A 24,535-nucleotide genomic window follows, 5' to 3' on the forward strand; every position below is an offset into this window, starting at 1 on the left:
ATGCCAGATAGAATTGTCCCCAGCAACCCGACAGAGCCAGGCCTCAGCAGTTTTTCTTTCCAACATACACACTTGTCATGCCCCATGTGGATAGTTAACTTACCTTTTTGTTTCTCCTAGTGTTCTTTATCTCGTACTTCCTGTTTTATTTTGATACTCACCTCTTGTCTTGTTTCAGGTCCTTCACTTCCTGCCCGCTTGTGCTTCCCTCCTATGTGATTACCTGCCCTGCCCTACTGTGTTGCACCTGTGTCTCATTGTCTCCCCTTTCCTAGAGCAGTAGTAGTCTTAGTGTTCCTTCCCTCTGTGTCAGTTCATCTTGTTCCCCTGTGACAGTGAACCACTGTTCTTTCCCAATGTGAGTTTTCTCTGAGCCTTATTGTTACCTGACCTGTTTTTGCCTTTTTGCCTGCTGATTTTTACACTGTTGCTTTGCTGACTGATCTCCCATGTACCGGCCCAGCTGTGATTGAAAGGACTGATTTTTGAACTCTCTAACTGAGTCTGTGTCTGCATTTGAGTCCAAGCCTGTGGTTCAGTATTGACAGTACAAACTGGCCATAACATGAACTCAGCGGACTCAGACCCAGTGCGCTCTGTTCTCCAGGCACATGTTCACAAGATTCACAGACAAGATGAACAGATCAGTCTCCTTTGCCGTGAAATGAAGGAGCTGACAGATTGCCAGGAGTCACTCATGTCAGCCTTCAGAACCCAGCTCACCTTCCTCCATGAACAAATGTAGAAGATGCAGAAACAGCCGGTTTCTGCTGAATCGACACTGACGGCACTTTCAGGTTCTGGTTCCAATGCTGCTTCTCCTCTGCCGACGTCACCATCCCTTCCTCTGCACCTTTCCAGACCAGAGCATTTCTCCAGAGACTCAGGTGATTGCAGAGCTTTCTTAACCCAGTGTGATTCGCACTTTGAGCTCCAGGCTGCTGTCTTTCCCTCCAACCACTCAAAGATTCCATATATAATTTCTCAGCTGACTGGGAGAACGGAGGCCTGGGCGATGGTGGAGTGGAGCCGGAAATCACCTGTCTGTAATTCCCTGTCGCTGTTCTTCAAGACCTTCACCCAAATTTTTCAGCAGACAGCCCCCGGATGCAAGGCAGCCCGAGCCCTGGTGAGACTGCAACAGGGTAAGAAGAGGGTCTCTGATTATGCCATAGAGTTCTGCACTCTAGAGTGTGATTGGAACCAGCCAGCCTTGTCCAATGCTTTTCTTGATGGACTTTCTGACACTCTCAAGGACCAACTAACCCCCCTTAAACCTGCCTGCAGAGCTGGATTCCCTAATCACCCTAGTTATAGAGATTGACAAGCATCTGTATGAGAGATAGAGAGGCAGAACCGGACCCTGGAGTTTCCTGCTGCTCCAGCAGAGGCAACAGGCTGGCAGCTCCTCTTCTTCTTTCTGGTGACACTTTCCTCCTGCTGACTCCACCACAGTACCCCCCTCAGCCATAGAAGAGCCTATGCAGCTTGGCCAAACCCATCTGACTCCAGAGGAATGCCAGCGATGAGTTTCAGAGGGACGCTGCATCTACTGTGGTCAACCGGGCCACTTCATCCCTTCCTCCCGGTTTAAAGACTAGTGAAGATGAGGGCACTGGTGAGCCTTACTTTGACTATTTCAAACCCCTATCAATTGCAACTTCTAATGTCTCTCACATTCCCTGTGTTTTCTCTTAAGCATCCAGTCCTAGTTGATTCAGGCTGAGATGCTTACTGTATGGACTTTGATCTTGCCAGGAAGCTGGGCCTCAAAACTTTCTGCCTCAACCAGCCCCTGAATACCAGGACCCTTGACAGCAGGCTATTATGTAAGGTCACTCATCTCACGCACCTGGCATGCCCCGACTCCCACACCAAAAGAATCAGATTTCATGTCTTTCGAGATCCTTAACACCCACTCATCGTGGGATGCCTCTGGCTCACACTCCATAACCCTCACATAGACTGGAAAACAGGTCAGATAATTTTGTGAGGAAAGACTGGTGTTAAAGACTGTTTCTCCTCCTCTCAACCTTCTCCATCAGAGTTTCAACCTCCTAACATCTCTCAGAGTTCTCCCAGCCCAGATCCAGAGTTTCCTGACCTTTCCTGGGTTCCCTCCTGCTACCACAACCTGAAGGAGATTTTTAGTTTAGCAATGCCTGTGCCACGTCCTTGCCTCTGCCCTATGACTGCATCATTGACCTGCTCCCCAAAACTTCACCACCCAAGGGTCGCCTGTATTCCGTGTCGGCTCCTGAAACCCAGGCCATGAGGAAGTATGTGGAGGAATCCCTGGCTGCAGGGATTATTCATCCTTCCTCCTTTCCCGTCGACAAGGATAAAACCCTGCGGCCTTGCATCAACTACAGACAGACTCAACAAGATCACTGTCCGCAACAGGTAACCACTCCCTTTAATTTCCACTGCTTTTGAACGGTGAATGGTGCTTCACTGAACTGGACTTACAAAGTTCTTATCACCTGGTTGGAATAAAGGAGGGGGATGAATGGAAGACACCATTTAACACTCCAAGTGGTCATTACGAATACCTGGTCATGCCATTTGGACTAACTGATGCCCCAGCTGTCTTTCAGGCCCTAGTAAATGATGTCCTCCAGGACATGCTCAGTGAGTTTGTTTTTGTTTACCTGGATGACATCTTAATCTTCTCTCCTGATGAGCAAACTCTTATCCAGCATGTCCAGCGGGTCCTCCAGTGCCTCCTCCATCACCAACTCTTTGTTAAAGCTGATAAATGTGAGTTTCACATGCTCCCCATGTCCTTCCTGGGATTCATCGTGTCTGAAGGGGAGGTCAAGATGGACCCAGAAAAGGTTAGTGTTGTTGTTGATTGGCCCATTCCCACTAGACATAAGGACGTTCAACATTTCCTTGGGTTTGTTAATATTTACCGAAAGTTTATCAGAAACTTTAGTTTTTATTGCCCCCCTTCATGCACTAACCTCCTCTAAGTCTAGCTTCCAGTGGAACCCCCGGGCTGAGCTCGTTTTCCAAAGACTAAAAACTAGCTTCACCTCAGCCCCTGTCCTCATGCTGCCTGATCCCAACCTGCAGTTTGTGGTGGAGGTGAATGCTTCCTATGTGGGTGTGGGAGCTGTTCTCGCTCAGGGGTCAGCTAAGGATAACAAGCTACACCCCGTGCCTTTCTTTCCTGCAAACTGTTGGCCTCAGAGAGATACTATGATGTTGGCAACCAGGAGCTGCTCACTATTAAGGTGGTGTTGGTTGGAGGGGGCCAAACAGCTTTTTCTTGTCTGGACAGATCATAAGAACCTTGAGTACCTGAGGACGGCAAAGAAGCTCAACTCAAGGTGGGCTCTCTTTTTCAACCTTCTCCATTTCACCCTGCTCTATCATCCTGGCTCTAGGAACTTAAAATCTGATGTTTTCTCCCCTTTGTTTCCCTTTGAGAACTCTAGTAAAGACACTACTCCCAGTCTTCCTGCCTTGTGTGTTGTGAGCTCAGTCACTTGGGACATTGAGAGAAAGGCCAACAAAGCTAATGTGCACTATTAATCTCCAGCTGGCTGCCTGTCAAACCATCTGTTTGTGCCTCCTGACTTACGTTCACAGGTCATCCACTGGGCCCACTCTATCTGGTTATCCTGTCACTCTGGAGTACGCAGGACTATGTTTGTCATACAACAGCGGTTCTGGTGGCTGGCCATGGAGAAGGAGGTGACAGAGTATGTGTGCAAGGTCTCTTGACGCCCAGCTTCTGGTCAGCTCCATTCACTCCCTGTGCCACATCGACCCTGGTCAGACATCTCCATGGACTTTGTGACAGCTAACAAAGTTAGCATCACCATCCTTACAGTGGTGGATAGATTTTCTAAAATGGTCCATTATGTTCCCCTTGCTCAAGTTACCCTCAGCCAAGGAGACAGCCGAGGTTATGTTGCATCATGTTTTTCACCTCCATGGTTTCCCCATGGACGTTGTGTCTGACTGGGGTCCACAGTTTGTGGTACAGTTCTTGCAGGCTTTCTGTTCACTCCTGGGTGCATCTGTCAGCCTCTCTTCTGGACACCATCCCCAAACCAACGGTCAGATGGAGCAGCTAAACCAGGAGCTGGAGACCAGCCTGCATTGCCTTGCCTCCCAGAGCCCCAACACATGGAGCAAACAGCTGATCTGGGTCGAGTGTGCACACAATTCCCTTCCATATTCCTCATCTGGTCTCTCCCCCTTTCAGTGCGCCTATGAATATCAACCTCCTCTCTTCCCTGCCCTGAAGAAGGAGGTTAGCGTGCCCTCTTTGCTGGCTCTGGTTTCACTAAAGACTTACGTCTCAGAGTGGAGTCCCAGATCTCGCCCCCAGGTTTGCCGGTCCATTCCCTGTTTGCAAGGTCATTAACCCAGTAGCAGTCAAACTCAAACTCCCCAGAGCCACGAGAGTCCACCCAGCCTTCCACATGAGTCAAATTGAACCTGCCAAAGAGAGCCATGTGGTCCCTGCCTCCAGACCCCCTTCACCTCCCTGGTTCATCGATGGAGGCCCCGTTTACACCGTACACAAGCTCCTGGCATTCCGGCATCGGGGACGTGGGTTCCAATACCTGGTGGATTGAAAAGGATACAGCCCAGAAGAACATTCCTGGGTCTCAGCCAGGAACATTGTGGACCCCTCATTCATCCAGGACTCCCATCAGACCCACCCTTGCAAACATGGATTGCAGAAGCCAGCTGTAGAGGAGGGGGTACTGTCATGCCCCTTCTGGATAGTTAAATTACCTTTGTGTTTCTCCTGGTATTCTTTGTCTTGTACTTACTGTTTTATTTTGATACTCACTTCTTGTCTCGTTTCACATCCTTCACTTCCTGCCCTTGTGTGCTTCCCTCCTGTGTGTATTTGTTCTTTCCCCTCAACCTTCCCTGATTTGTGGTCAATTTTGTTATGTCAGTGCTACTTCGTTCAACTATTTGGAATATCTGGCAGATACTGTCTTGAGCATCTCTGTGAAAACATTTGAACTCTTTTTGAAGTTCCACTTGAAGTTGATCCACCATAAAGTGGATTTCTGACAAAAGGGGCCTTCCAGAATTTGTCAGTTCCTCTTCCACAACCATTTTGATTCCCTTCACTATGTTATCCATATCCGTTTCCATACTTTCCTTATGAGATACAATCTTTGATATCAGTTGGCAGTTGGCTTAGAAGTGTTTATTAGAGGAAGTCTGACTCTCTTCAACACCCTAGTTCAGCTCTTTTATTGCTAGACCTTGTGCTTCCATTGCTTTATGTAGTTCATGGTTTCTACCATAAGAGATTAAAAAAATTTTTCCAGGAACCTGCCCTGCCCTAATGTGTTGCATCTGTGTCTCATTGTCTCCCTAGAGTATATAGTCTTAGTGTTCCCTTACCTCTGTGCCAGTTCGTCTTGTTCCCCTGTCACAGCAGTCCAGCATTCTTTCCTAGTGTGAGTTTTCTGTAAGCCTTATTGTTACGTTAACTGTTTTGCCTTCTTGCATGCTGATTTATGCACTCTTGCTTCACTGACTGATCTCCTGTGTACTGACCCAGCGGTGATTAAAAGGACTGATTTTTGAACTTGCTAACTGAGTCTGTGTCTGCATTTGAGTCCAAGCCTGTGGTTCAGTATTGACACAAACTCAGTCACATTTTAGCTTCTGCTCAGTTGAGTTTCTCCTGAGAACCAGTTGGTATGGTGGGAAAGAATTTATATGCTTGGACAAGCTTTTGGCTGTGTGGTGACATGCTGGGTTGATGATGCCTGCAAGTAAATTATACTGTATGTGAATTTTTTTAGACAGAAGAACAAATACAGATAACCATACACTGTAGGAGGGTGTTAGTTTTAATATACCTGACACAAAGTCAGAATTTCCATGACACTAGCAGAAAATGTTCACATGTATTCACAAATATTTTACAACTCTTCATATTATGCTTCTTAATAATAATAATCATCATCATCATCTTTATGTGTATAGCACCTTTCATACAAGAAAGGTAGCTCAAAGTACTTTACAACAAAGAAATTACATGCACCAAGTGCTTCACATGAAAAAGAACATAAAATAGACATAAAATGAACATTAAAAACATGTTAAAAACATTAATGTAACATAAGATGGAAAATAAAACCCACTGAAAAGCTATAATAATATATTTTTAAAAAAGTTTATAAATAGTATACATATAGAGCATGAAATCAAGTAAAATTCAACATTTTAAAAGAAGTGTAGCAGTGCATAAATGCAAAACAGAGTGCAAAAAATAATTTCAGGCCTGTATCAGGACATAACTTGAAACACTATCGAACATCCACTTTTAAAAAGCTGTAGGTACAGGGTCAATACATGAGGAGGAGGAGTTACATTCAGTGACAGTCTTACAAAGCTCAGTTAGTGTAATACAGGTGAATTTTCCCATGGTTACATCATTTTTACAGGATTTAATGAGATCATCTGTGTTCACATCAGCAGCAATACTGTCTCTAATTGAGGTTATTTTGTTATGGAAGAACAATGCAAGTTCTTCACATTTTGATGCAGAGAACTGTGGGGGATCGGGAGCAGTGTTGAGTAGGTGAGTCCCCAGCATCCTTTGTAATAATCTTGGAAAAGTAATCTTCTTTTGCCGGATGTATTGCTTTGTTATAGGCACTCATGGCTTCTTGTATATTAAAGTGAACTGTGAGTCTCCATTTTCTTTCAGCTGCCCAACAGATTCTCTCGATCTCATTAACACTGTTATTGTTTAACAATGGGGAGATTCTGTCGGTCGACCCCTTTTTAACCTTTAGTGGAGCAGCAGTTTTAAAGCAGATGACAAGGTGTTAAAATATTCAACCATGTCATTTAAAGAGCAGTCTTCACTGAATGGGTCAAATGATCTCATAACATTAGAAAATATTATTTCAGCTTTCTCATCTAGGAATCTCTTTTGAACCAAAAATTCCCTTTTAGTCTTTGTTAAGGTTAAGTTGGCATCAAAAACACACAGTGAGGGTCAGAAAGAGGTAATACTGAAACACTATCAATGTTTAAGCCTGTTGTTGTTACTAAGTCTAGAGTGTTACGATGCTGATGAGTGGCTTTATTTACATGTTAGGTGAGTTCAAAGCTGTTCAGTAAATTCACAAGCTCCATGGCTTTGGAGTCATTCTTTTTATTAATATGAATATTCAGGTCTCCATTCAGGATTAACCGATCATGTCTATTGATACTAAGATCAGTTCTCAGAATTCCTGTAGAAATAGTGATGAATATCTTGGTGGCCGATATAATGTAATAGTGAATACTAATAATTCTGCTTTGAGCTCAAGAGCAAGATATTCAAACAATGTAAATTCACTCAGGTCAATGTCATTATACCCAAACTGTGTGGAGAAAATGGCTTCAATCCCTCCTCCTTTCCTGTTTTATCTGACTAATAAAAATGATAAAGGTTTGTTAGTGTTTCAACAGAAAACCAACGAAACACCTTATTTACACAACAGTCATAAACTCTAACATGAGTTCCAAAACATTAAAACAAATATATTAAAAACATCTACTTCATAAATAATCATTAAAGCTCCAAAAAGGAGGAAGTGTACATGTGAGAGTGACTGATAAAATGGAGACACATGAAAAATAGGCACATTGCAACTGTAGCCAGTTTACTGCTTGTGTGTAAAAGTAAAAGTGTAATAACAGAAAATGTATTGACACAATTACGTTAACTGACTGCAATGCAGCGGTGTTAAGGTGTTGGTGCCACTCTCCAGTGGATACATGCAGGGCGAAAAGGCAACTGGTGCATTTCATATTTTTGGTAGATGTCAAACAATCACTCTCTGTAAAACATTTAGAAATGTGTGTGACTTGCCTGAGTAAATGAACATGTTTCTGAAATAGCTACAGTATATATCAATGTAACATCTACAACTCATCATTCATAATCCACACTAGAATGTATAATGCAAGCACCAAATATTACAACAAGGATACCCATCAAAATTAAGGCCTTCAGAGGAAGTTGAGTTTGTCTGAGGTATAAACATTGGCTGAGTCTGAGGGAAAGGTCATCCCCTTGAGCTCAAACTGCGGTTCAACGTCAGAGTAGACGGGGGCAGATGGAACAACTGCCTGCTCTGCTGAAGCCACAACCTGGAGAGAAAAAGACCGACATGTCATTGTGTATCAGAGAATCACCAGCAAGCTTTAATTTTAATGCTTTAATTCAGATCCGGCTGAATTAAGTCTAAAATACAGATAGCTGTTGTTATTGTTGGTGCAACATGGAGAATATTAATGTCAAATTATTACCACAGATGTTTTGATATTGCAACCTTTAGGAAGTTTAATGTTCATTATTGCATTCTGTGATACAGTCCAGAGCTCCAGAAGAGCTACTAAATGGACTTTGTGGTGAGATTTTGTCAGCTGGTATCTCAGTGTTGACACAATTGTAAGTTATTGATTATTTTAAGAAGAACATTTAGTTTTGTTTCCTAAAAATGGCAAATGGTGGAACAACTGAGGAACCAAAGAAAAACATAACTTTAAACATTCTTCTTCTTTTACATAAAAGAAAAAATACTTCAAAACAAAAAGAGAGGCAGGGGGTGATCAGTGGCCAAATCATGGCAAAAGTGGTTTTAAAATCTGAGAGACAAAGAAGTTACATGATGTCAGATATGTTGAAGAGAGTGTGGATCATTTAAATGGTACACTCATATTTTTTGGTGTTTTGGGAAATGGTATGTAAAGTGCTGCAACTATGTATGATACTTTATCTCTGCAATTTCTCTGAAGAAAGTGTAACAGGAAGTAACATGTTTGGTTAAAATACTATTAATAGTAAGTCAAAAAGCTATTACGAGGTATGTGGGGAAAATAGTGCCACAGACACTGATCAATTGTCTTGAAGAAATCGTCTTAATAGAAAAACTGACATATATCTGGGGATACAAGAAGCACAACTGGAAGGAAAATGTTAAAAATGGCTGTTATACAACAAGACCGAGCTATAAATAAACCCATCAACAGGACTGTGTGAATGATAATGAATTATGAATGTGTTTCACAAACAGTTTGTTTTGTTATTGTTATTTTTTGTTGCAAATGTCTTGCCAAAAATGATTTAAGTGGAAAACAAAATTATTGCTAAAAACTCAAGTAAAAACACTGACTAGCACGAACAACACACTGGAGAGCGACTGATCATCTCAACCAAGGTTTGGTTACAGTGATTACACCATGAAATGTCCATTTGGAAGGAATACAGATGTTGAAAAATACTATAAATTGCACTTTTATTCATCAAGTGTGTGAGTATATGTGTGTGCATGCTCAGACTAACATGTGCAGCAGGTCATACCTCAGAATAAGAAGGTGGTGGATTGTCAGTAGGATCGTGTACCTGCAGAGTGACATAACAGTTTAATGGCGGAGAGGCAGGAGAAAAGACAGACAAAAGAACAGGAGAGGAGAAGTTCTCTCTCTGCAACGCAACACACACTAGCCAGCGGACCAGTCGGAGTATAAGAGGGCTGAGCGGGGTAGTGTGTCCCAGAGGGCTGACTCAATTCATCTGACCTCGGTCCAACAAGTTCATCCTGCAATTTAAATTAAACATATATCGTCTAGAGATATTTGGTTAAAATACTATTAATAGCATGTCAAAAAGCTATTATGAGATATGTGGGGATATGTGCCACAGACACTCATCAATTGTCTTTTAATTGTTGAAGAAATTGTCTTAATGGAAAAACTGACATATCTTGAGACTACAATATTAACAAAATTACCACTAAAACCTCACTGAAAAACAATGACTAACCAGCACAGTCGCCAGAATAAAATGTTGCCATTGTACATTTTTGCAAACTATGGATACGTTGAATTTTTACATTTCAATAGGCCTTTGTATCATATCAACATTTCTACAATATGTATCATAGCCTCCTGACTACCAGTAGTTCAATTTTGTCCTCTGTGGAGGACATTCGCAAACCTGAATATCTCCCATCCACAACATACTACTGCTTTAACTCCTTTTGCTGTCTATAGAGGACAGATAGGGCTTTTCAATGATACCAAATGTGAAGGGGTGGGGCTTTGGGACCATTCACTTCCACATCCAGGAAAATGGCGTCCGTCAGTGCAAGCACATTTTATGGGAAGAGGAAAGGTAAGTGAATAAAGCTTTTTATTGAGCAAATTTTGGCTTGAAATGTTGATGGCATTTTTTATATAAGTCTCTTAAGAACAGATTAAAACAGTTTCTGAATTAATTTAGTTGTATTTTAGCATATTATTGAAAAGTTTAAAAAATGTCCTCCGTAGTGGACGTTTATAGTTAATTACTTAATTTTGTCCTATTTTTTTTCAAATGAAAAGAAAGGGAGTCATTCTCAGAGGCAGAGAGAATTTTACTGCGAATCGTTGAGGGAAACTCAGATATTGAGTTGTCTGATGATATTGAGGATGTCTGAGTCTGCCTAGAACAGGAAAATTGTGCATTGATGAGCAAATGGTTCCATTTACTGGTCGATGCCCAGTGCGCCAGTATGTACCAGGTAAACCACACCCAATTGGGCTGAAGGTGTTTGTCTTGGCCGCACCAACCGGTCTGGTCTTAGACTTTGTGATCTACCAAGGCAAGACTACCTTCAAAGTTACAGAAGGAGAGGGCATCGGAGAGCAAGCCGTTCTTCATTTGGCAGAGTCTGTTCCCAGAGGAACCCACCTGTTCTTTGACAGGTTATTCACAACGATCAACCTCCTCGACACCCTGATGGCAAAAGGGATGACAGGGACTGGAACCCTCATGACAAACAGGGTGCCAAAGGAGTACAAGATCATAGGGGATAAACCCTTCAAAAAGAAAGGAAGAGGGGCATCAGAGATGGTAGTCAGAAGAAGCACTCCTGAACTTGCTGTCATAAAGTGGTTGGACAACAAGCCAGTTGCCATGGCATCCTCCGCCTATGGTATTGAACCTCAGGACACACGCAGAAGATGGTCCAAGAAGGACAAAAGGTTTGTCCAGGTGTCAAGGCCACTGGCAATTGCTGAGTACAACACCAACATGGGTGGTGTGGACTTGGTTGACCGAATGTTGAGTTTCTACAGGATGGCCTCTCGCACTCGGAAATAGACAGTGCGTGCAGTTTTTCACTTTTTTGACCTGGCAATCACCAACTCCTGGCTTCAGTATAAGAGTGACAGCCAGTTTCTGGGGAAGAAACCACTGAAGTTCCTTGACTTCAAACTGCTCCTTGGTGAAGACTTGATTACTCGGGCCCAAGCAGGCATCGCAAGTGATAGCGAAGATGACTACACTCCACCACGTCAAAAGTGGAAACCGCAGCCAAATGCAGCTTTCAGACACTATGGCGCCATCCATCTTCCAGAGATGGTGGACGAAACGCATGCATCAAGGTGTCGCAGATCCAGCTGCAAGAGCAAAACATACGTGATGTGCACAAAGTGCAAGGTATTCCTTTGTGTTTCCAAGAAGGGGAATTGCTTTTTGAAGTATCATACCAAATAAGGACTAACTGGTTGCCATCAAGGTTCAGTTTCACATACGGCGTTCTGATGTTCACTGTGGAAACATTATATCTTAAAAGCATAACAAAGCAAAACAAAAAAACAAAAGTGATGATGGACAGTTATGTGGATGTCAAACTCGTTCTTATGATGACTTTTTGAAATTTTCATTGGGACTAACTAGTTGCCATCAAGGTTCCGTTTCACATGTATGGCGTTCTGATGTCCACTGTAGTGGACACATGATATCTTAAAAATAAAAACTTTTTTTAAAAAAAAAATGTTTTCAGCATTCTAATTACTTAACAAGGATTGGGGAATTTAAAAAAAAATGTAATCGGACAATATTTTTTTTCCTGGTAGTCAGGAGGATAGGGAACGAGACGTAGTTCTGATGACATCTATATCAGCTGACTTTCTTATTTAGCGGAGGCAGGTGTGGAAGTGGTTAGAAAGTTGCAAAAGCAGCAGAGACCACTGTTTGAGAGTTTCAACCACATTTCAGCTGATGAAACCTAACATTTTACTGTAACATCCAGTCACTTGTACCACTGTATCTGTGGTTTGCAGACACGTACAATGCCAACGTTCTATTCTGGCAATTTACTAGTATAAACAACACACTACAGTGAAGAAATGTCAATTTGGAAGGAACACAGATGTTGAAAAATACTATAAATTGCACTTTTATTCATCAAGTGTGTGAGTATATGTGTGTGCATGCTCAGACTAACATGTGCAGCAGGTCATACCTCAGAATAATAAGGTGGCACATTGTCAGTACGATCGTGTACCTGCAGAGTGAGATAACAGTTTAATGGTGGAGAGGCAAGAGAAAAGACAGACAAAAGAACAGGAGAGGAGAAGTTCTCTATGCAATGCAACACACACTAACCAGCGGACCAGTCGGAGTATAAGAAGGCTGAGCGGGGTAGTGTGTCCCAGAGGGCTGACTCAATTCATCTGACCTCGGTCCAACAGCCTCATACTGCAATTTAAATTAAACATATACAGTCCAGAGACACAATGGGAATATATTCTTTTACAGCATGACAGTGATCTTTAACCTGATGGTACTGTACACACAAAAAAGTGCAGAATGTGTCACCTCAGGTGCAGATGCAGCAGCCGCTTCAGTCTCAGAATCGTCCTCTCTGGAGGAGCTCTCCCCACAGCATTTCTTCAAGCAACCGCAGAAACATGTCCCAAAGAGAGAAACAGCAGCAATAATACCAACTGTAGTATCACCGCGACTCCCTAGTGGTGAAACAATGAGTTGATTAATTGATTAGACGATGGTTAGAAAATGTATCATCAACAGAAATGTCTTAAATTGTCCCTGATTTATATCATTGCAAACTGAATATCTTATCTTGGACAAAAAGACAAGATGTCACCTTACCACAATTTATAGACTTACAGACCAAATGATTGATCATTTAAAAACTGAGAAATTATATAAACCCTTGTGAAAACTTTTGAAACCACTTTGGATAAACCAAAACCTAAAAGCAAACAACAGAAGCTAAAAATAAGGTTTTTCTTATGCAGAGCCGATAATTTAAAAAAAACACATTTGGCACTGATTTTAAAATACATTTGGGGGTAAAACGAGGTAAGACGCCCCCCTTAAGAACAATGTCTATTTTCTTTTAAAATATATACAATCTGAATATCAATATAATATGTTGACAAGATGTATGCTTACATAAACACATTCAGAGGGTAATTAAATCATAACAGACTACAACTTTGTTATTATAAAACTAAACTTAACGTCTTGTAAAGGGGCATCTTACCCCACAACTCGGGGAAGATTCTCCCCCACCAGGGTAAGAACACTTGGGGGGCATCTTCCCTCATGAGTAATTTTGATATATAGACTTGGTTTTCATGCATAACATTTAACTTTATTGACATTGCTCTTACTTGAACTGCATAATGAACTTACTTTTAATTGTTTTTAGAATGGTTTGATTATTGCCAATTAATTTCAAATTGATGGGCCTAGGACAAATCACAATTGGAGAGATTTGTTTAAAATATGTATAAGTTTATTATAATTGATATTTAAATTACTGACATAAATAATATTGTTACGTAAAAAAAACATGCAAGTGTGAACAAATCATTAAAATTATGTGACTAGCAGGATTATTGTCAATATTTTCAAATCAATAAAACAACTATTAAAATTTCATTTTGATGTGAACAAACCAAAAAACTGTCATTCCAAATCAGAGAAACAATTTAACAATCAGGCCTAAAAAACGCCATTTAAATCAGCAAAGCACAACAAAAATTAAACTTCCAAACAAACTCACAGCAGAAACCTGCCTCTGTTGCATTGCTTCATTCCTCATGAGACCATTTCATAACGTTTTCACACCACAATATGAGAACAGCTCAGTGCAGTACAGACATTCAGCATCCTCATCATTCTGGGTCTTCTTCTTCACTTCGATCTTCTTATTTTCTAGGGGCTTTTTCACAATTTTCTTGCCACTTGCCTTCTCCTCCAGATCTCTCCTGTAGGTGCGGCTGTAATCACTGCTGCTGACTCAGCCTTCCTTTTTCTGGGCCTTGCCTGCTTGCTTTGGCTGAGGTCAAAGTGCCGGGATGAGACTTGACATGGACAGAAAACAGCATTGAACTTTATAAATAGCACTGTTGATAAAACATGTAGCCTTTGAAATATTATAAGACACTTTGGTTGTCTTACCATGACTGGGCTCTCAAGCAGCCTGGTGGGAGTAGGTGTGTGGAGCAGGCTGTAGGGCAGGTTCTGGATCAAGCCCTCTTCTCCAAAAATGTCCCTGTTACATGGCATTAGGCCACAGGCATGAACTCTTTCACCCCCTTCCCCAAACTGGCAGCCTGGCTATAAACTTCACCAAATCGGCCAATAATCTCATAGATGTTGATTCTCTTTCCAGGTTTTTGGTCTTCCATCAGTCGGCCACTTTGCTGTAGCTCATCTTCAGGCTTCAGAAAAAGGTCCTGTCAAGGGGCTGCATTTTAAGGCCGCAGTGAGGCAGTATTGAAATCATGATTATGCCAAGATGTCTTGCCAGATTAACAGCCTCTAAGGTTTTATGTGGGTGGTTCACATCAAGTATGAGGATGTGTGGATCATTCTTGCTGGCGTTCAAGTTCTTCGCGAAGTGGGTGAGCCACTCCACAAATAGGTTGCCGTCGAGTCAATCTGAAACTCTTCCCACAGATCCATTCTCTTTCTCAGAAAGATAAACATCAGAGGAGCAAATTGCCCTGCAGCTTTCATCGTGCACAAAGCAGTGACATTAAATCCTCTCTTAGCGTTCGTCATCCTCCTGACTTGTTGAGCCCCTTTTGTTGCAACCACAGGCTGGGGTTTCTGGATGTTTTGGACTCCTATCTGATCCATGTTCCACAGCTAGGTGTTCAACATGTTCCGTTTCTGAAGCATGTTTTCATAAACATCAAAATATTCACCCACTTTTACTTTATTGAAGCCTACTGCCTGGGCAAGGCTAGTGGCCTGTGGGGTGCAGACAGAGAGGAATAGATTTCTCATCATGAATGTTTGCAAGATTCGCAAGATCAATCTTTTCAGGCTACAAGTTATGTGCTTATCTCTGAACCACCGGTGGTTCAGACCATCAGCATCCTATGAGGATTCTCATGTGATCTCGTGATCTCTGGAATCCAGCTGCCTTGTAAGATAATATGGTGATAGACAGATGGTTCATCCAATCACCTACCAAGTATTTTTTGAAAGTGCCTGCCCTTTTCCAAACAGTTTCCAAGTATTATCTCTCAGATGGTTCTGTGTAACAAACCATCTGGCACATCAGATTACTAGGAAACAGTCTTCCCAGTAACTTTTTTGGCATCACGAAATGGGTGTTGGATCCCCATCCTTGGAGCCAGGTCATAGGCCAGTTTCCTACATCCCACAATGTTTGCCAAGAGAGAGCTCTCTCCATATGTTGGATGTGGCACACCAGATCATTTTCAAAGGTTGCAGAGAAGACAGCAGTTTTCCCCTGATGAATATGGCCTGGCCTCTTCATCAGCTTGTCACATGTGCCGACGAAAGGTTTTTGGTGGTCTGCCAAATTATAGAGACACTGATTTCAGTGATTCACACAGTCTTTAATGCATTTAAGTGCATCCTCAAGAGCCTGCTTCCCATAGCTTCCTCTGTTTCTTGTCCTCGAGTAGAGCCTCATCTATAATGCAAGAAAAATTTCAAACCTTTTTTTCATGACTTTAAATAACCCCCTTCCCCATACACACATTAGGGATGTGCAGAGAGCCCATTATTTGCATTTGTATTTGTATTTGTATAAAAGTGGAAATAGGTGTAAAAATCCTGTTTTTGTTTTTATTTCAATTCTAATTTTAGGATATGAAAGTTTTGAAATGAGTGTTTATCAATAAACTATTTTGCAAAGGAGGTCCCTACAATGGGTCTCGAACTCGGGTCACCCAGGCCATCGATGACTGCAGTGACACACAGTCAGCACTGTGGAGCAGAGGAAAGAGATGGAGGCAGTGATGTAACCAACCTGTGCACTATTATTTGACCAGGTTTTTTTTTTTCCTTCCGAAAACAAATAAATTTGTAACATAAAGTCAGCTAGTTAGCCTCACAGACTGATAATAATACATTTCTTACTGTTGGTTAGCTATTATGTTATTGTGTTAGATGATGCATACTTTCTCAGAAATCTAACATTAACAAGACTAAACTATTCATTCTTTAAAGCGAGGGCGTCTTCCCTCAAAAATTGTTTGGCTTCTTACCTCGGATGGTCTTCTTTGTCTTATGGTTTACCCTACGCTTCATTTTCAGTGACACCACCAAGGCCTTGTTGCCATGCTGATCTATGACCTCGAAGTGTCCACCACATGAACTTTGGAGGCTCTCAATCAAAATCCCACATGGCTTTGACAGCTGAAACCCACCGCAATTAACTTCATCCGAACCCTTCCTCTGCAGCCTTCCTTGACGAACTATCTCAGTCTCAAACTCTTTCAGTTTGAGGTCACTTTCTGAGATGAAGTAAATGTTGCAGGAGTTCGGTTCCAGATCAAAAGTGAAGTCAAGCCTTTCTCCAGGACTCAGTTCATAGGACCTTCTGTTCGCTGGAAAAGAGGATGAACAAGACAGAAGATATTAAAGTGATTCTCCACCCAAAATCTGGTGAGCAGAAAATGTATCACCAACAATTAATCAATTTGTAGTTTGCAGAAATGTCTGAAATCGTCCCTGATTTATATCATTTGTAAACTGAATATCTTGTCTTGGACAAAAAAGAAGAAAGATGTCACTTCAGGATTTTGGAACTTGCAATGGTCATTTCTCACTATTTCCTGACAATTTATAGACTTACAGACCAAATGATAATTTAAAAACTGAGAACACTAAACAAACCCTTGTGAAAACTTTTGAAACCATTTTGGATAAACCAAAAGCTAAAAGCAAACAAAAGAAGCTAAAAATAAGGTTTTTCTTATAGCAAGGCAATAATGAAAAAACATATCTGATACTTATTATAAAGCACACTTACGCTTCATTTTCAATGACACCACCAAGGCCATGTTGCCATTCTGATCTCTGACCTCAAAACGTCCAACACATGACCTTTGGAAGCTGTCCATCAAAATCCCACATGGCTTTGACAGCTGAAACCCAACACAATCAACTTCATCCGAGCCCTTCCTCTCTAGCCTGCCTTGACGAACTATCTCAGTCTCAAACTCTCTCAGGTTGAGGTCACTTTCTGAGATGAAGTAAATGTTGCAGGAGTTCGGTTCCAGATCAAAAGTGAAGTCAAGCCTTTCTTCAGGACTCAGTTCATAGGACCTTGTGTTTGCTGGAAAAGAGGATGCACAAGACAGAAGATATTAAAGTGATTCTCCACCCAAAATCTGGTGAGCAGAAAATGTATCACCAACAATTAATCAATGTGTAGTTTGCAAAAATGTCTGAAATTGTCCCTGATTTATATCATTCTAATCTGAATATCTTGTCTTGGACAAAAAGAGAGAAAGATGTCACTTTAGGATTTTGGAACTCCTCTTATCTCTTATCAGACTTGCTGACGCTACCAGCAGCTCTGTCAGAGGCACAAACTGAGCTACAGTTATCAGTGTTGTGATATTTATAGCTGACACCATTTCTTTTCTGTGAAATGAATGTAATGTTAACCAGATACACAGCAGTTTAAAAGGCTCACATGCATTTTTCTATCATTACCTTTTACTATGAGCTTTATCCTTGATAGCAAAGTCTTGTCTTTTTTCCTGAAGTTGTAGAGGCCATTGTCTGCCTGAGTGAGTTCGGAAATCTCCCAGACATTATGCTTCACATGTCCTCTGCCTCCCGTATTGGTCTGAGGGTCTGTGCGATTCCACAGGACTCTTGGCTGGTCCACACTGAGGATAGGAGTGAACTCCAGGAATTCAGCCTCTCTAGGAACATTGAAGGAGTACATAGCCTTGTAAGACCTCACCACTTGTTCAGCACACTCTAAAAAAACACATAGAGGGAAAAAAAGGGTTGAATTATTCTTTTTAAGAATACTACAGATTTTCTGGTGAAAAATATAGTATTGTTTAATGTTCTCACCCAAAATGTTTAGTTTGACGATATCAAATGGTCTTTCACCAGCAATTGAGACTGAAAAAGTTCCATCATCTCTTTCTGTCAATTTTGTCAAAGTAACTGAGTAAGGAGAAGACTTGAAGCGTGGGTCCTTCACCTGAATAGACAGACAACACAAATAAATGTACTCAGGACAGAGAGAGATACATTCAAGATTGTCCTGATTTGAACAGGAGCCAGACATTTGACATATTTCAGATGCTATCTGGCATGGATACCACAGAAATATTGGTGAAAGATATTGCATCACAAGCTGCTCACCTTCCCCTTTTCCATCACTAGCTTCCTGGATCCGCCTGTCTTACTTGGAGTGAAGTACATCCGTCCATAGAAAAATAAAAGCCTAAATTGTGAAGTTCCTCCATAGCACACGTCTTTCTGAATAACATCAGATGAATCTTTAATCAGAAAGAAGTGAAGAAGAGATACTGTAGATGAAGGGTATATTAAGGTAAGACAGTAAACATCTGAGAGCATGCAAAAAACATATAAAAAAGGGCCTGGCTGTCTAACTATAATGTTGTAGAAACAGGGTCCACGCATCTTCCAACAAAAAGCAGCTGAATCAGATGCTTTTTAGTTTAGGACAACAGACTACGAAAAACAGAAGGGACTGGAGCACATTGATTAATTTGCAGCCTTTAATTAGTGTTGAAACATTAGTCTGTTTGCACAATTAAAGGCTGCAAACTAATCAGTGTGCTCCAGTCCCTTCTGTTTTTTGTAACTATAATGTTGCTTTGGGTATAAAAAAAATGAAGCAGATTAGATAAGGCCATGAAGATAACAAAATGCCTCAACGAGTGTACAGCACATCTGGCTCAAAGCAGATGTAGTGCTTATTTCAAAACCTCATTCTTCAATCCAAAAAGGAATGACGATCAAAGGAATTGGCAAAAACAAAACAAAAACGAGCCATTTTTGACTGTTTTTTCGTTATTTGATTCTGACATCAAAAAAAGTTTTCCGTTTTTTGGTTTTGAAACAAATAAGAGATTTACCGTTTTTTCATTTTTGATTACAAATGAATTACAGATTATCCGATTATACCCGTTATGGTCAAATGCACCAAAGTGAGTCTAAAAATAGAAGGTATGGACAGTGTTGATCTCCTGTTTTCTGTTTGATTTGATCTGATCGCAGATGTTAATTGGAACCCAACTATTCACATTTAACTCCACAGGAAGCAAACACATGGGCTGCAGCTGCTGCAGAATAGGCCTAACCCCTGGGCCACACTGAATGCGTGAGCAGCGCGTGTGCGTGTGTGTCGCTGAACTGCTGCGTCTCTCATGCTTGCAGCGTCCACACTGGAAGCGTGTCTGCTGCGGCGCTTCTGCCACTGGCAGCCCTATCTTTCTCGTTTTCCCTGTCTATTTCTGCACGCGGAGAAAATAGGCGAGACCTCGAACCTCTAGATGAAGCGCTCGTGACACGCGCTGCTCACGCATCCAGTGTGGCCCAGGGATTATGTTTTTACACGCACACAAGTTTGCATTTGTGCCAGTTGAATGTCAACAGGACCTACAGCATGTTTGGACACGAGCCAAATAAAAACAACGACTTTTTTAATGAAAGTTGATGCTAAATATTTTTAAATGCACAGTTGCATTTATTCTGTGAACCTGTGCAAATCAGCTACTCACCTGTTAGGCGATACCGGACAGAGCTAAAATCGTCAGTAACACCTGCAGAGAAATCAACAGTTTCACACATCGAGCTCAAGACACCAGAGAGACAAAAATCACTGTGAAAGAATAAGTTTGGTTCGCTAGAGTTTGTGCAGCACCCAGAACATTGCGCGTGGCTAAGTTGTTTTTATATTTAAGCAAGCAACCAAAGTTTATTTATATAGCACCTTTCACAGACACCAGACACAAAGTGCCTCTCGGTGGGTACCCTTAACAATATGGTGAAAGCTGAGAGGCATAGAAATATCGACAATAAACACCTCTTAACATACAATGAAGATAAGGAAGATAACTCCTATAACCGACCAAGGTACGTTTGAACCGTTTGTTTTTTCGGTACAATTGACACAGACAGAAACCGGAAACAGGTCGTTTTTTTAAATGTAAAATTTTGGGCAAAAAACAAAAAGCCCCAATTCAGTTTGATTTCTTGTTTTCCGTTCTTACTGACAGAACAAATTTACCACTCAAAGTTTCATTTTCATTGGTGGGTGGGCCCTCAGCACCCTCTTGTTTCTGATTGGCCAGTGTCTTCTATCAATTGTGTTTGAGCTGCATTCTTCAAAATAAAGGTTCCACCTCTTTGTCTTTGGACAGTGCAATGCCAACACAAAATATATAGAACAGACCTTTAGCCTTTAATAATTGATGATTATAATTGAATAATAATTTATTATGCTCTTACTGAGAGGTGCTGCACATGATTTTGTTTTATAACCTACAATGACAGTAAAACTGTTTTGCATATCAAATGAACAAGCTGTCATTCATTTTCAAATATTCACTTAGTGCATAGATTATAAAGTAATGCAACAGCATTATATTGTATTGCCAGTTCATGTGCAGCTGAGTGACCATAACACATTTTGGGCCAAATCCACAAAGAATGGATTGCGCCCACTAATAGCATCATGAATTGCGCAACATTTGTACCTGTAATCTGCCCCGTTTTAAGATCCTATTCACAAAAGATGCCGCTCAGAGCAATATGCCCTTGTTTTGCTTCTGATTGAGTGAGCGGAGCGGTTTCCAGTGTTTAAGACTTTTCTCCACATTTCAACACACATATTCGTTCATAATGAAAAAACTGCAGAGCACAAAAGCCTCAATTTGAATGTCAATAATAAATGTAATAGGCAGAGGTGCGCGCGCACACAGAGCTCTTCACAATTACAAACCAACTTTCATGTATTGTGCATCTTCTACTTCTCTAGTATTTCGCATAATATAATCTACTCAAATATCAAAATATAGCTATTAATGTGACTCAGGCAGGTCTGAAACGTGTTAGATTAATGTCTGAATCTTACAATAATGTCGTTCAGGTGTCACTGAATGTATCCAGAATGTTGCAGAAACATCAGTACTGATGTTCTGTTTGCTGTCAGCTGCACATGAACCAGCAATACAATAAAGCGCTGTTGCATTACTTTATGCAGCAACTGAATATTTGAAAATGAAAGACAGCACATTCATTTGATATGAAAAACACATTATTGTCATTGTAGGTCACAATAAATTATTTATCAACTATAACCATCAATTAATAAAGGCTAAAGCTCTGTCTGTCTGTTTATATATTTTGTGTTGACATTGGCACTTTCTAAAGGCAAAATAGTGGAACCTTTATTTTGAAGAGTACAACGCAAACGTAACTGATAGAGCACACTGGCCAATCAGAAACAAGGGGGCGCTGAAGGCCCTCCCACCAATGAAAATGAAACATTGAGTGGTAAATTCGTTTTGTCAGTAAGAACAGAAAACAAGAAATCAAGCTGAATTTGTATTTTTAGATTTTTGCCCAAAATTAAAAAAAAAAACAAAAAAACAACCTGTTTCTGGTTTCTGCCTGTGTCAATTGTACCGAAAAAACAAGCGGTCCAAACGTACCTTGGTCAGACAGTCATACAAGCAGTCTAAAGGCGAATTAATAATTTTCACACTCACCCAAACAAACACAGGCCCCCAGCAACAGCAACACTATCATCATCTGCCGCGATTCAAAACGTAAAACCTGTGTCCAGTCAGTGGTACACAAATGTACCGTCTCCGACCAATTAAGCGCACCATATGATTACGATTGATCAATACTTTACTGAAACATGCCGGCAGAGTAAACCCCTCACTATATGCACAACATTAAGACAGAAGATGTACAAAACATACATCCCGCATTACACTGTTATGAATAGCGGTTTATGGACGGGGTTTGCTGGGAGACGCTTTATCTGGGCCCACCCACCAGGGCGTTTACATTGCAGTAGCCTATTCGTGGTGCGTTTAAGCACTGTCGGAAATAACCATTTAAACGCCATGCTGCGGCTCTAAGAATGACAATTTGGGTTTTTCCCCCAATAGTTCGCTTTTGTGAAATATCTCAACATACAAGACAGATTCATGCAGACATTTATGGTCCTATATCTGACTTGTGCGATCCCTTGACTTTTCCTCATAACGTTACTGCTACTATGAGGATCACATTTTGATTGAAATGTCTCAACAACATTGGATGGATTGTCATGAAGACATTATAAAACCAGTATAATTACCACGTTAAATCCTTAAAATGACATCTAGCCTACTCTTTCTTCCTCATTTAAAAATTCGGAATTCATGAATATGCAAATATCTTTCATTTCAAAATTTTAACTTCTAGGTGCGCTCTGGTAGCCTACTGGTTAAGACACATGCCTCATATATCCCATACCCTTACCCTTTTCTCTCTTTTTTGAGTAAGCTTCAGGTAACCTTCAGAGAACATTCCCTGAAGGTTTTTTAAATAACCTGGAGAAAACCTTTAGGGAACATTCCCGGACGTTTCTCTAAAGTTGTTTTTGGTTTGTTTGTTTGTTTGTTTGTTGTTGTTGTTTTTGAGTAACCTTCAGGGAATGGTTACTCAAAAAAAAAAAAAAAAAAAAAAAGGGAAAGGGAAAGGTTTTTTTTTTTTTTTAAATATAACCCTTAAAGAACATTCCTAGAACATTTATTAAATGTTACAAATTATATAACCATCAGAGAACTTTTAGGGAACGTTCCCTATTTGCTAGGATTCCTATACAACATTCATGCACCTATAGTAATCAAGTAGTCCACTTACAGTGTTCATTTTGGGTCTTTTCACAAATGACAACATATGGAAAAAAGATTTTAAAACTACGGTAATTCTATTTGTTGTATTTTACTCCCATGATAAGCGGCTGCGGCACCATTACTGCCCACCTGAGGCTGGTGCCATGTGTACATTGAAAGCATGAGTGGAAAAAGAAAGTACTTTTCTTTCAATTACAACCGTAGTCTCCTCGAAGTTTATGACAATAAATTATGTAATATAATTAAGGATTACAACTAAAAATGAATAAGGTGTAAAATAATTAGGAGTACAATTTAGAGTAAAAAAAATCTTTCTTTCGTACTGTTAATATTCTGGGTTATTTTATGGGATAGGATAGGCAAAAATAAGCCTTGGGCTTCAGCTTATTCCTTTCTCAGTCATTGATTGTGTGAAATTTTGATTGTGTGAAATGGACTGGTGTAAACATATGAAGTTTTCGTCAGTTGCATACCCACACAAATTGTTGTTTTGTTCCTTATAATGTATGACCGAAATAAACCAGTCATTCATTCAAAAGGGGGAAATAAATCTAAGGAAAGGATCAGCGCTCTCTTCGCCGGTTCTGCCGCCGTGGAAAAGGAGGAACTTGTCATTGGCAAAAGTCAGAACCCCGCTGCCTCAAAAATGTGCGCACATTGCGTTTGAAACAACTGTATTGTATTTTCAAACAGTCAATAAAATTCAGTATATAGCGAAGCTGTCCGTTTCATTACTTTATATTTATGCAGGCTAATAAACATACAAATGTCAATTATGTTATAAAGAAAAAAAATGTTGATGATTATGTAGTTGGTAATGGAATTTTGGTTCTCCTCTGTTAGCGTACACCATAATTTTAAACATACATCTGATATTATTTAGCCTACTGATAATATAGCCACAGTCCATGATCTGAATGTTCATTTATTAACAAATAAAGACAAAACCATAATTAGGGAAGTGTTTCTCCTCACTCTCTCCACCGAGACTCATCTTGCCGGTCCAGGGACCGACCCATCAACCTTTAAGCCATCACAAGACACCTATGTCATTGTGTATAATTTTCCCCATTAATCTGTCAGCAATTTTTTTTGCCAAGCCATCTCTTTTGCCTTGTTAATTGCGGCAGTATTGCCCTTTCTGGTGATGACTCCTTTATATTCTTCATATAGATACACCAGTAGTGTTTGTGCTGCTGCTGAGAGGAACACCTCTCTAGTTTCTCTTTTTGTGACATAATCTCTTCTTTTTGACAATCGACTGATCTGGGCTGCTTATGTGCTCCGTGCACGCGCACACTGCAAGCTTATTCAAGCCTGGCAAGAGTAAGCATTGACTAGACATGGCTAAGCTGCATTAGTGGAACGGCTCGAGCCTTAAGTGAAAGTTGACGTTAATTCTAGCCAGGCCATTTCAAGTAAGCGCAACTTTCTTTACCTGTGTTGATGGAATACCCCTCAGGTGTTGTTGAGCTTTATTCTTCCTGAACTGAGCGAGCGGGACTGTGTCCTGAGGAGCTTTATGTATGTCGGGGGTAATTTCCCCAATGAAGCCACTGTTATTGCA

The 24,535-nt window shown here is 40.8% G+C and overlaps 1 protein-coding gene across 1 annotated transcript; it reads right to left on the reverse strand.

Moving 5' to 3' along the window:
• Positions 1-5,838: 5,838 nt before the first annotated feature.
• On the reverse strand, positions 5,839-22,088 carry LOC137189356 (uncharacterized). The gene is made up of 12 exons (XM_067599140.1): positions 21,826-22,088; positions 19,834-19,875; positions 18,449-18,585; positions 18,152-18,284; positions 17,780-18,052; positions 17,091-17,396; positions 16,324-16,665; positions 12,641-12,789; positions 12,428-12,520; positions 12,285-12,326; positions 9,356-9,397; positions 5,839-8,142 (listed from the first exon to the last, which is right to left on the reverse strand). The coding sequence occupies exons 1-12, from the start codon at positions 21,866-21,868 to the stop codon at positions 8,002-8,004; spliced, it is 1,743 nt and encodes a 580-aa protein (XP_067455241.1). The 5' UTR covers positions 21,869-22,088; the 3' UTR covers positions 5,839-8,001.
• Between the last annotated feature and the right edge of the window lie 2,447 nt (positions 22,089-24,535).

The sequence above is a fragment of the Thunnus thynnus genome, chromosome 9 (assembly GCF_963924715.1).
Source record: "Thunnus thynnus chromosome 9, fThuThy2.1, whole genome shotgun sequence".
Lineage (NCBI taxonomy): Eukaryota > Metazoa > Chordata > Actinopteri > Scombriformes > Scombridae > Thunnus > Thunnus thynnus.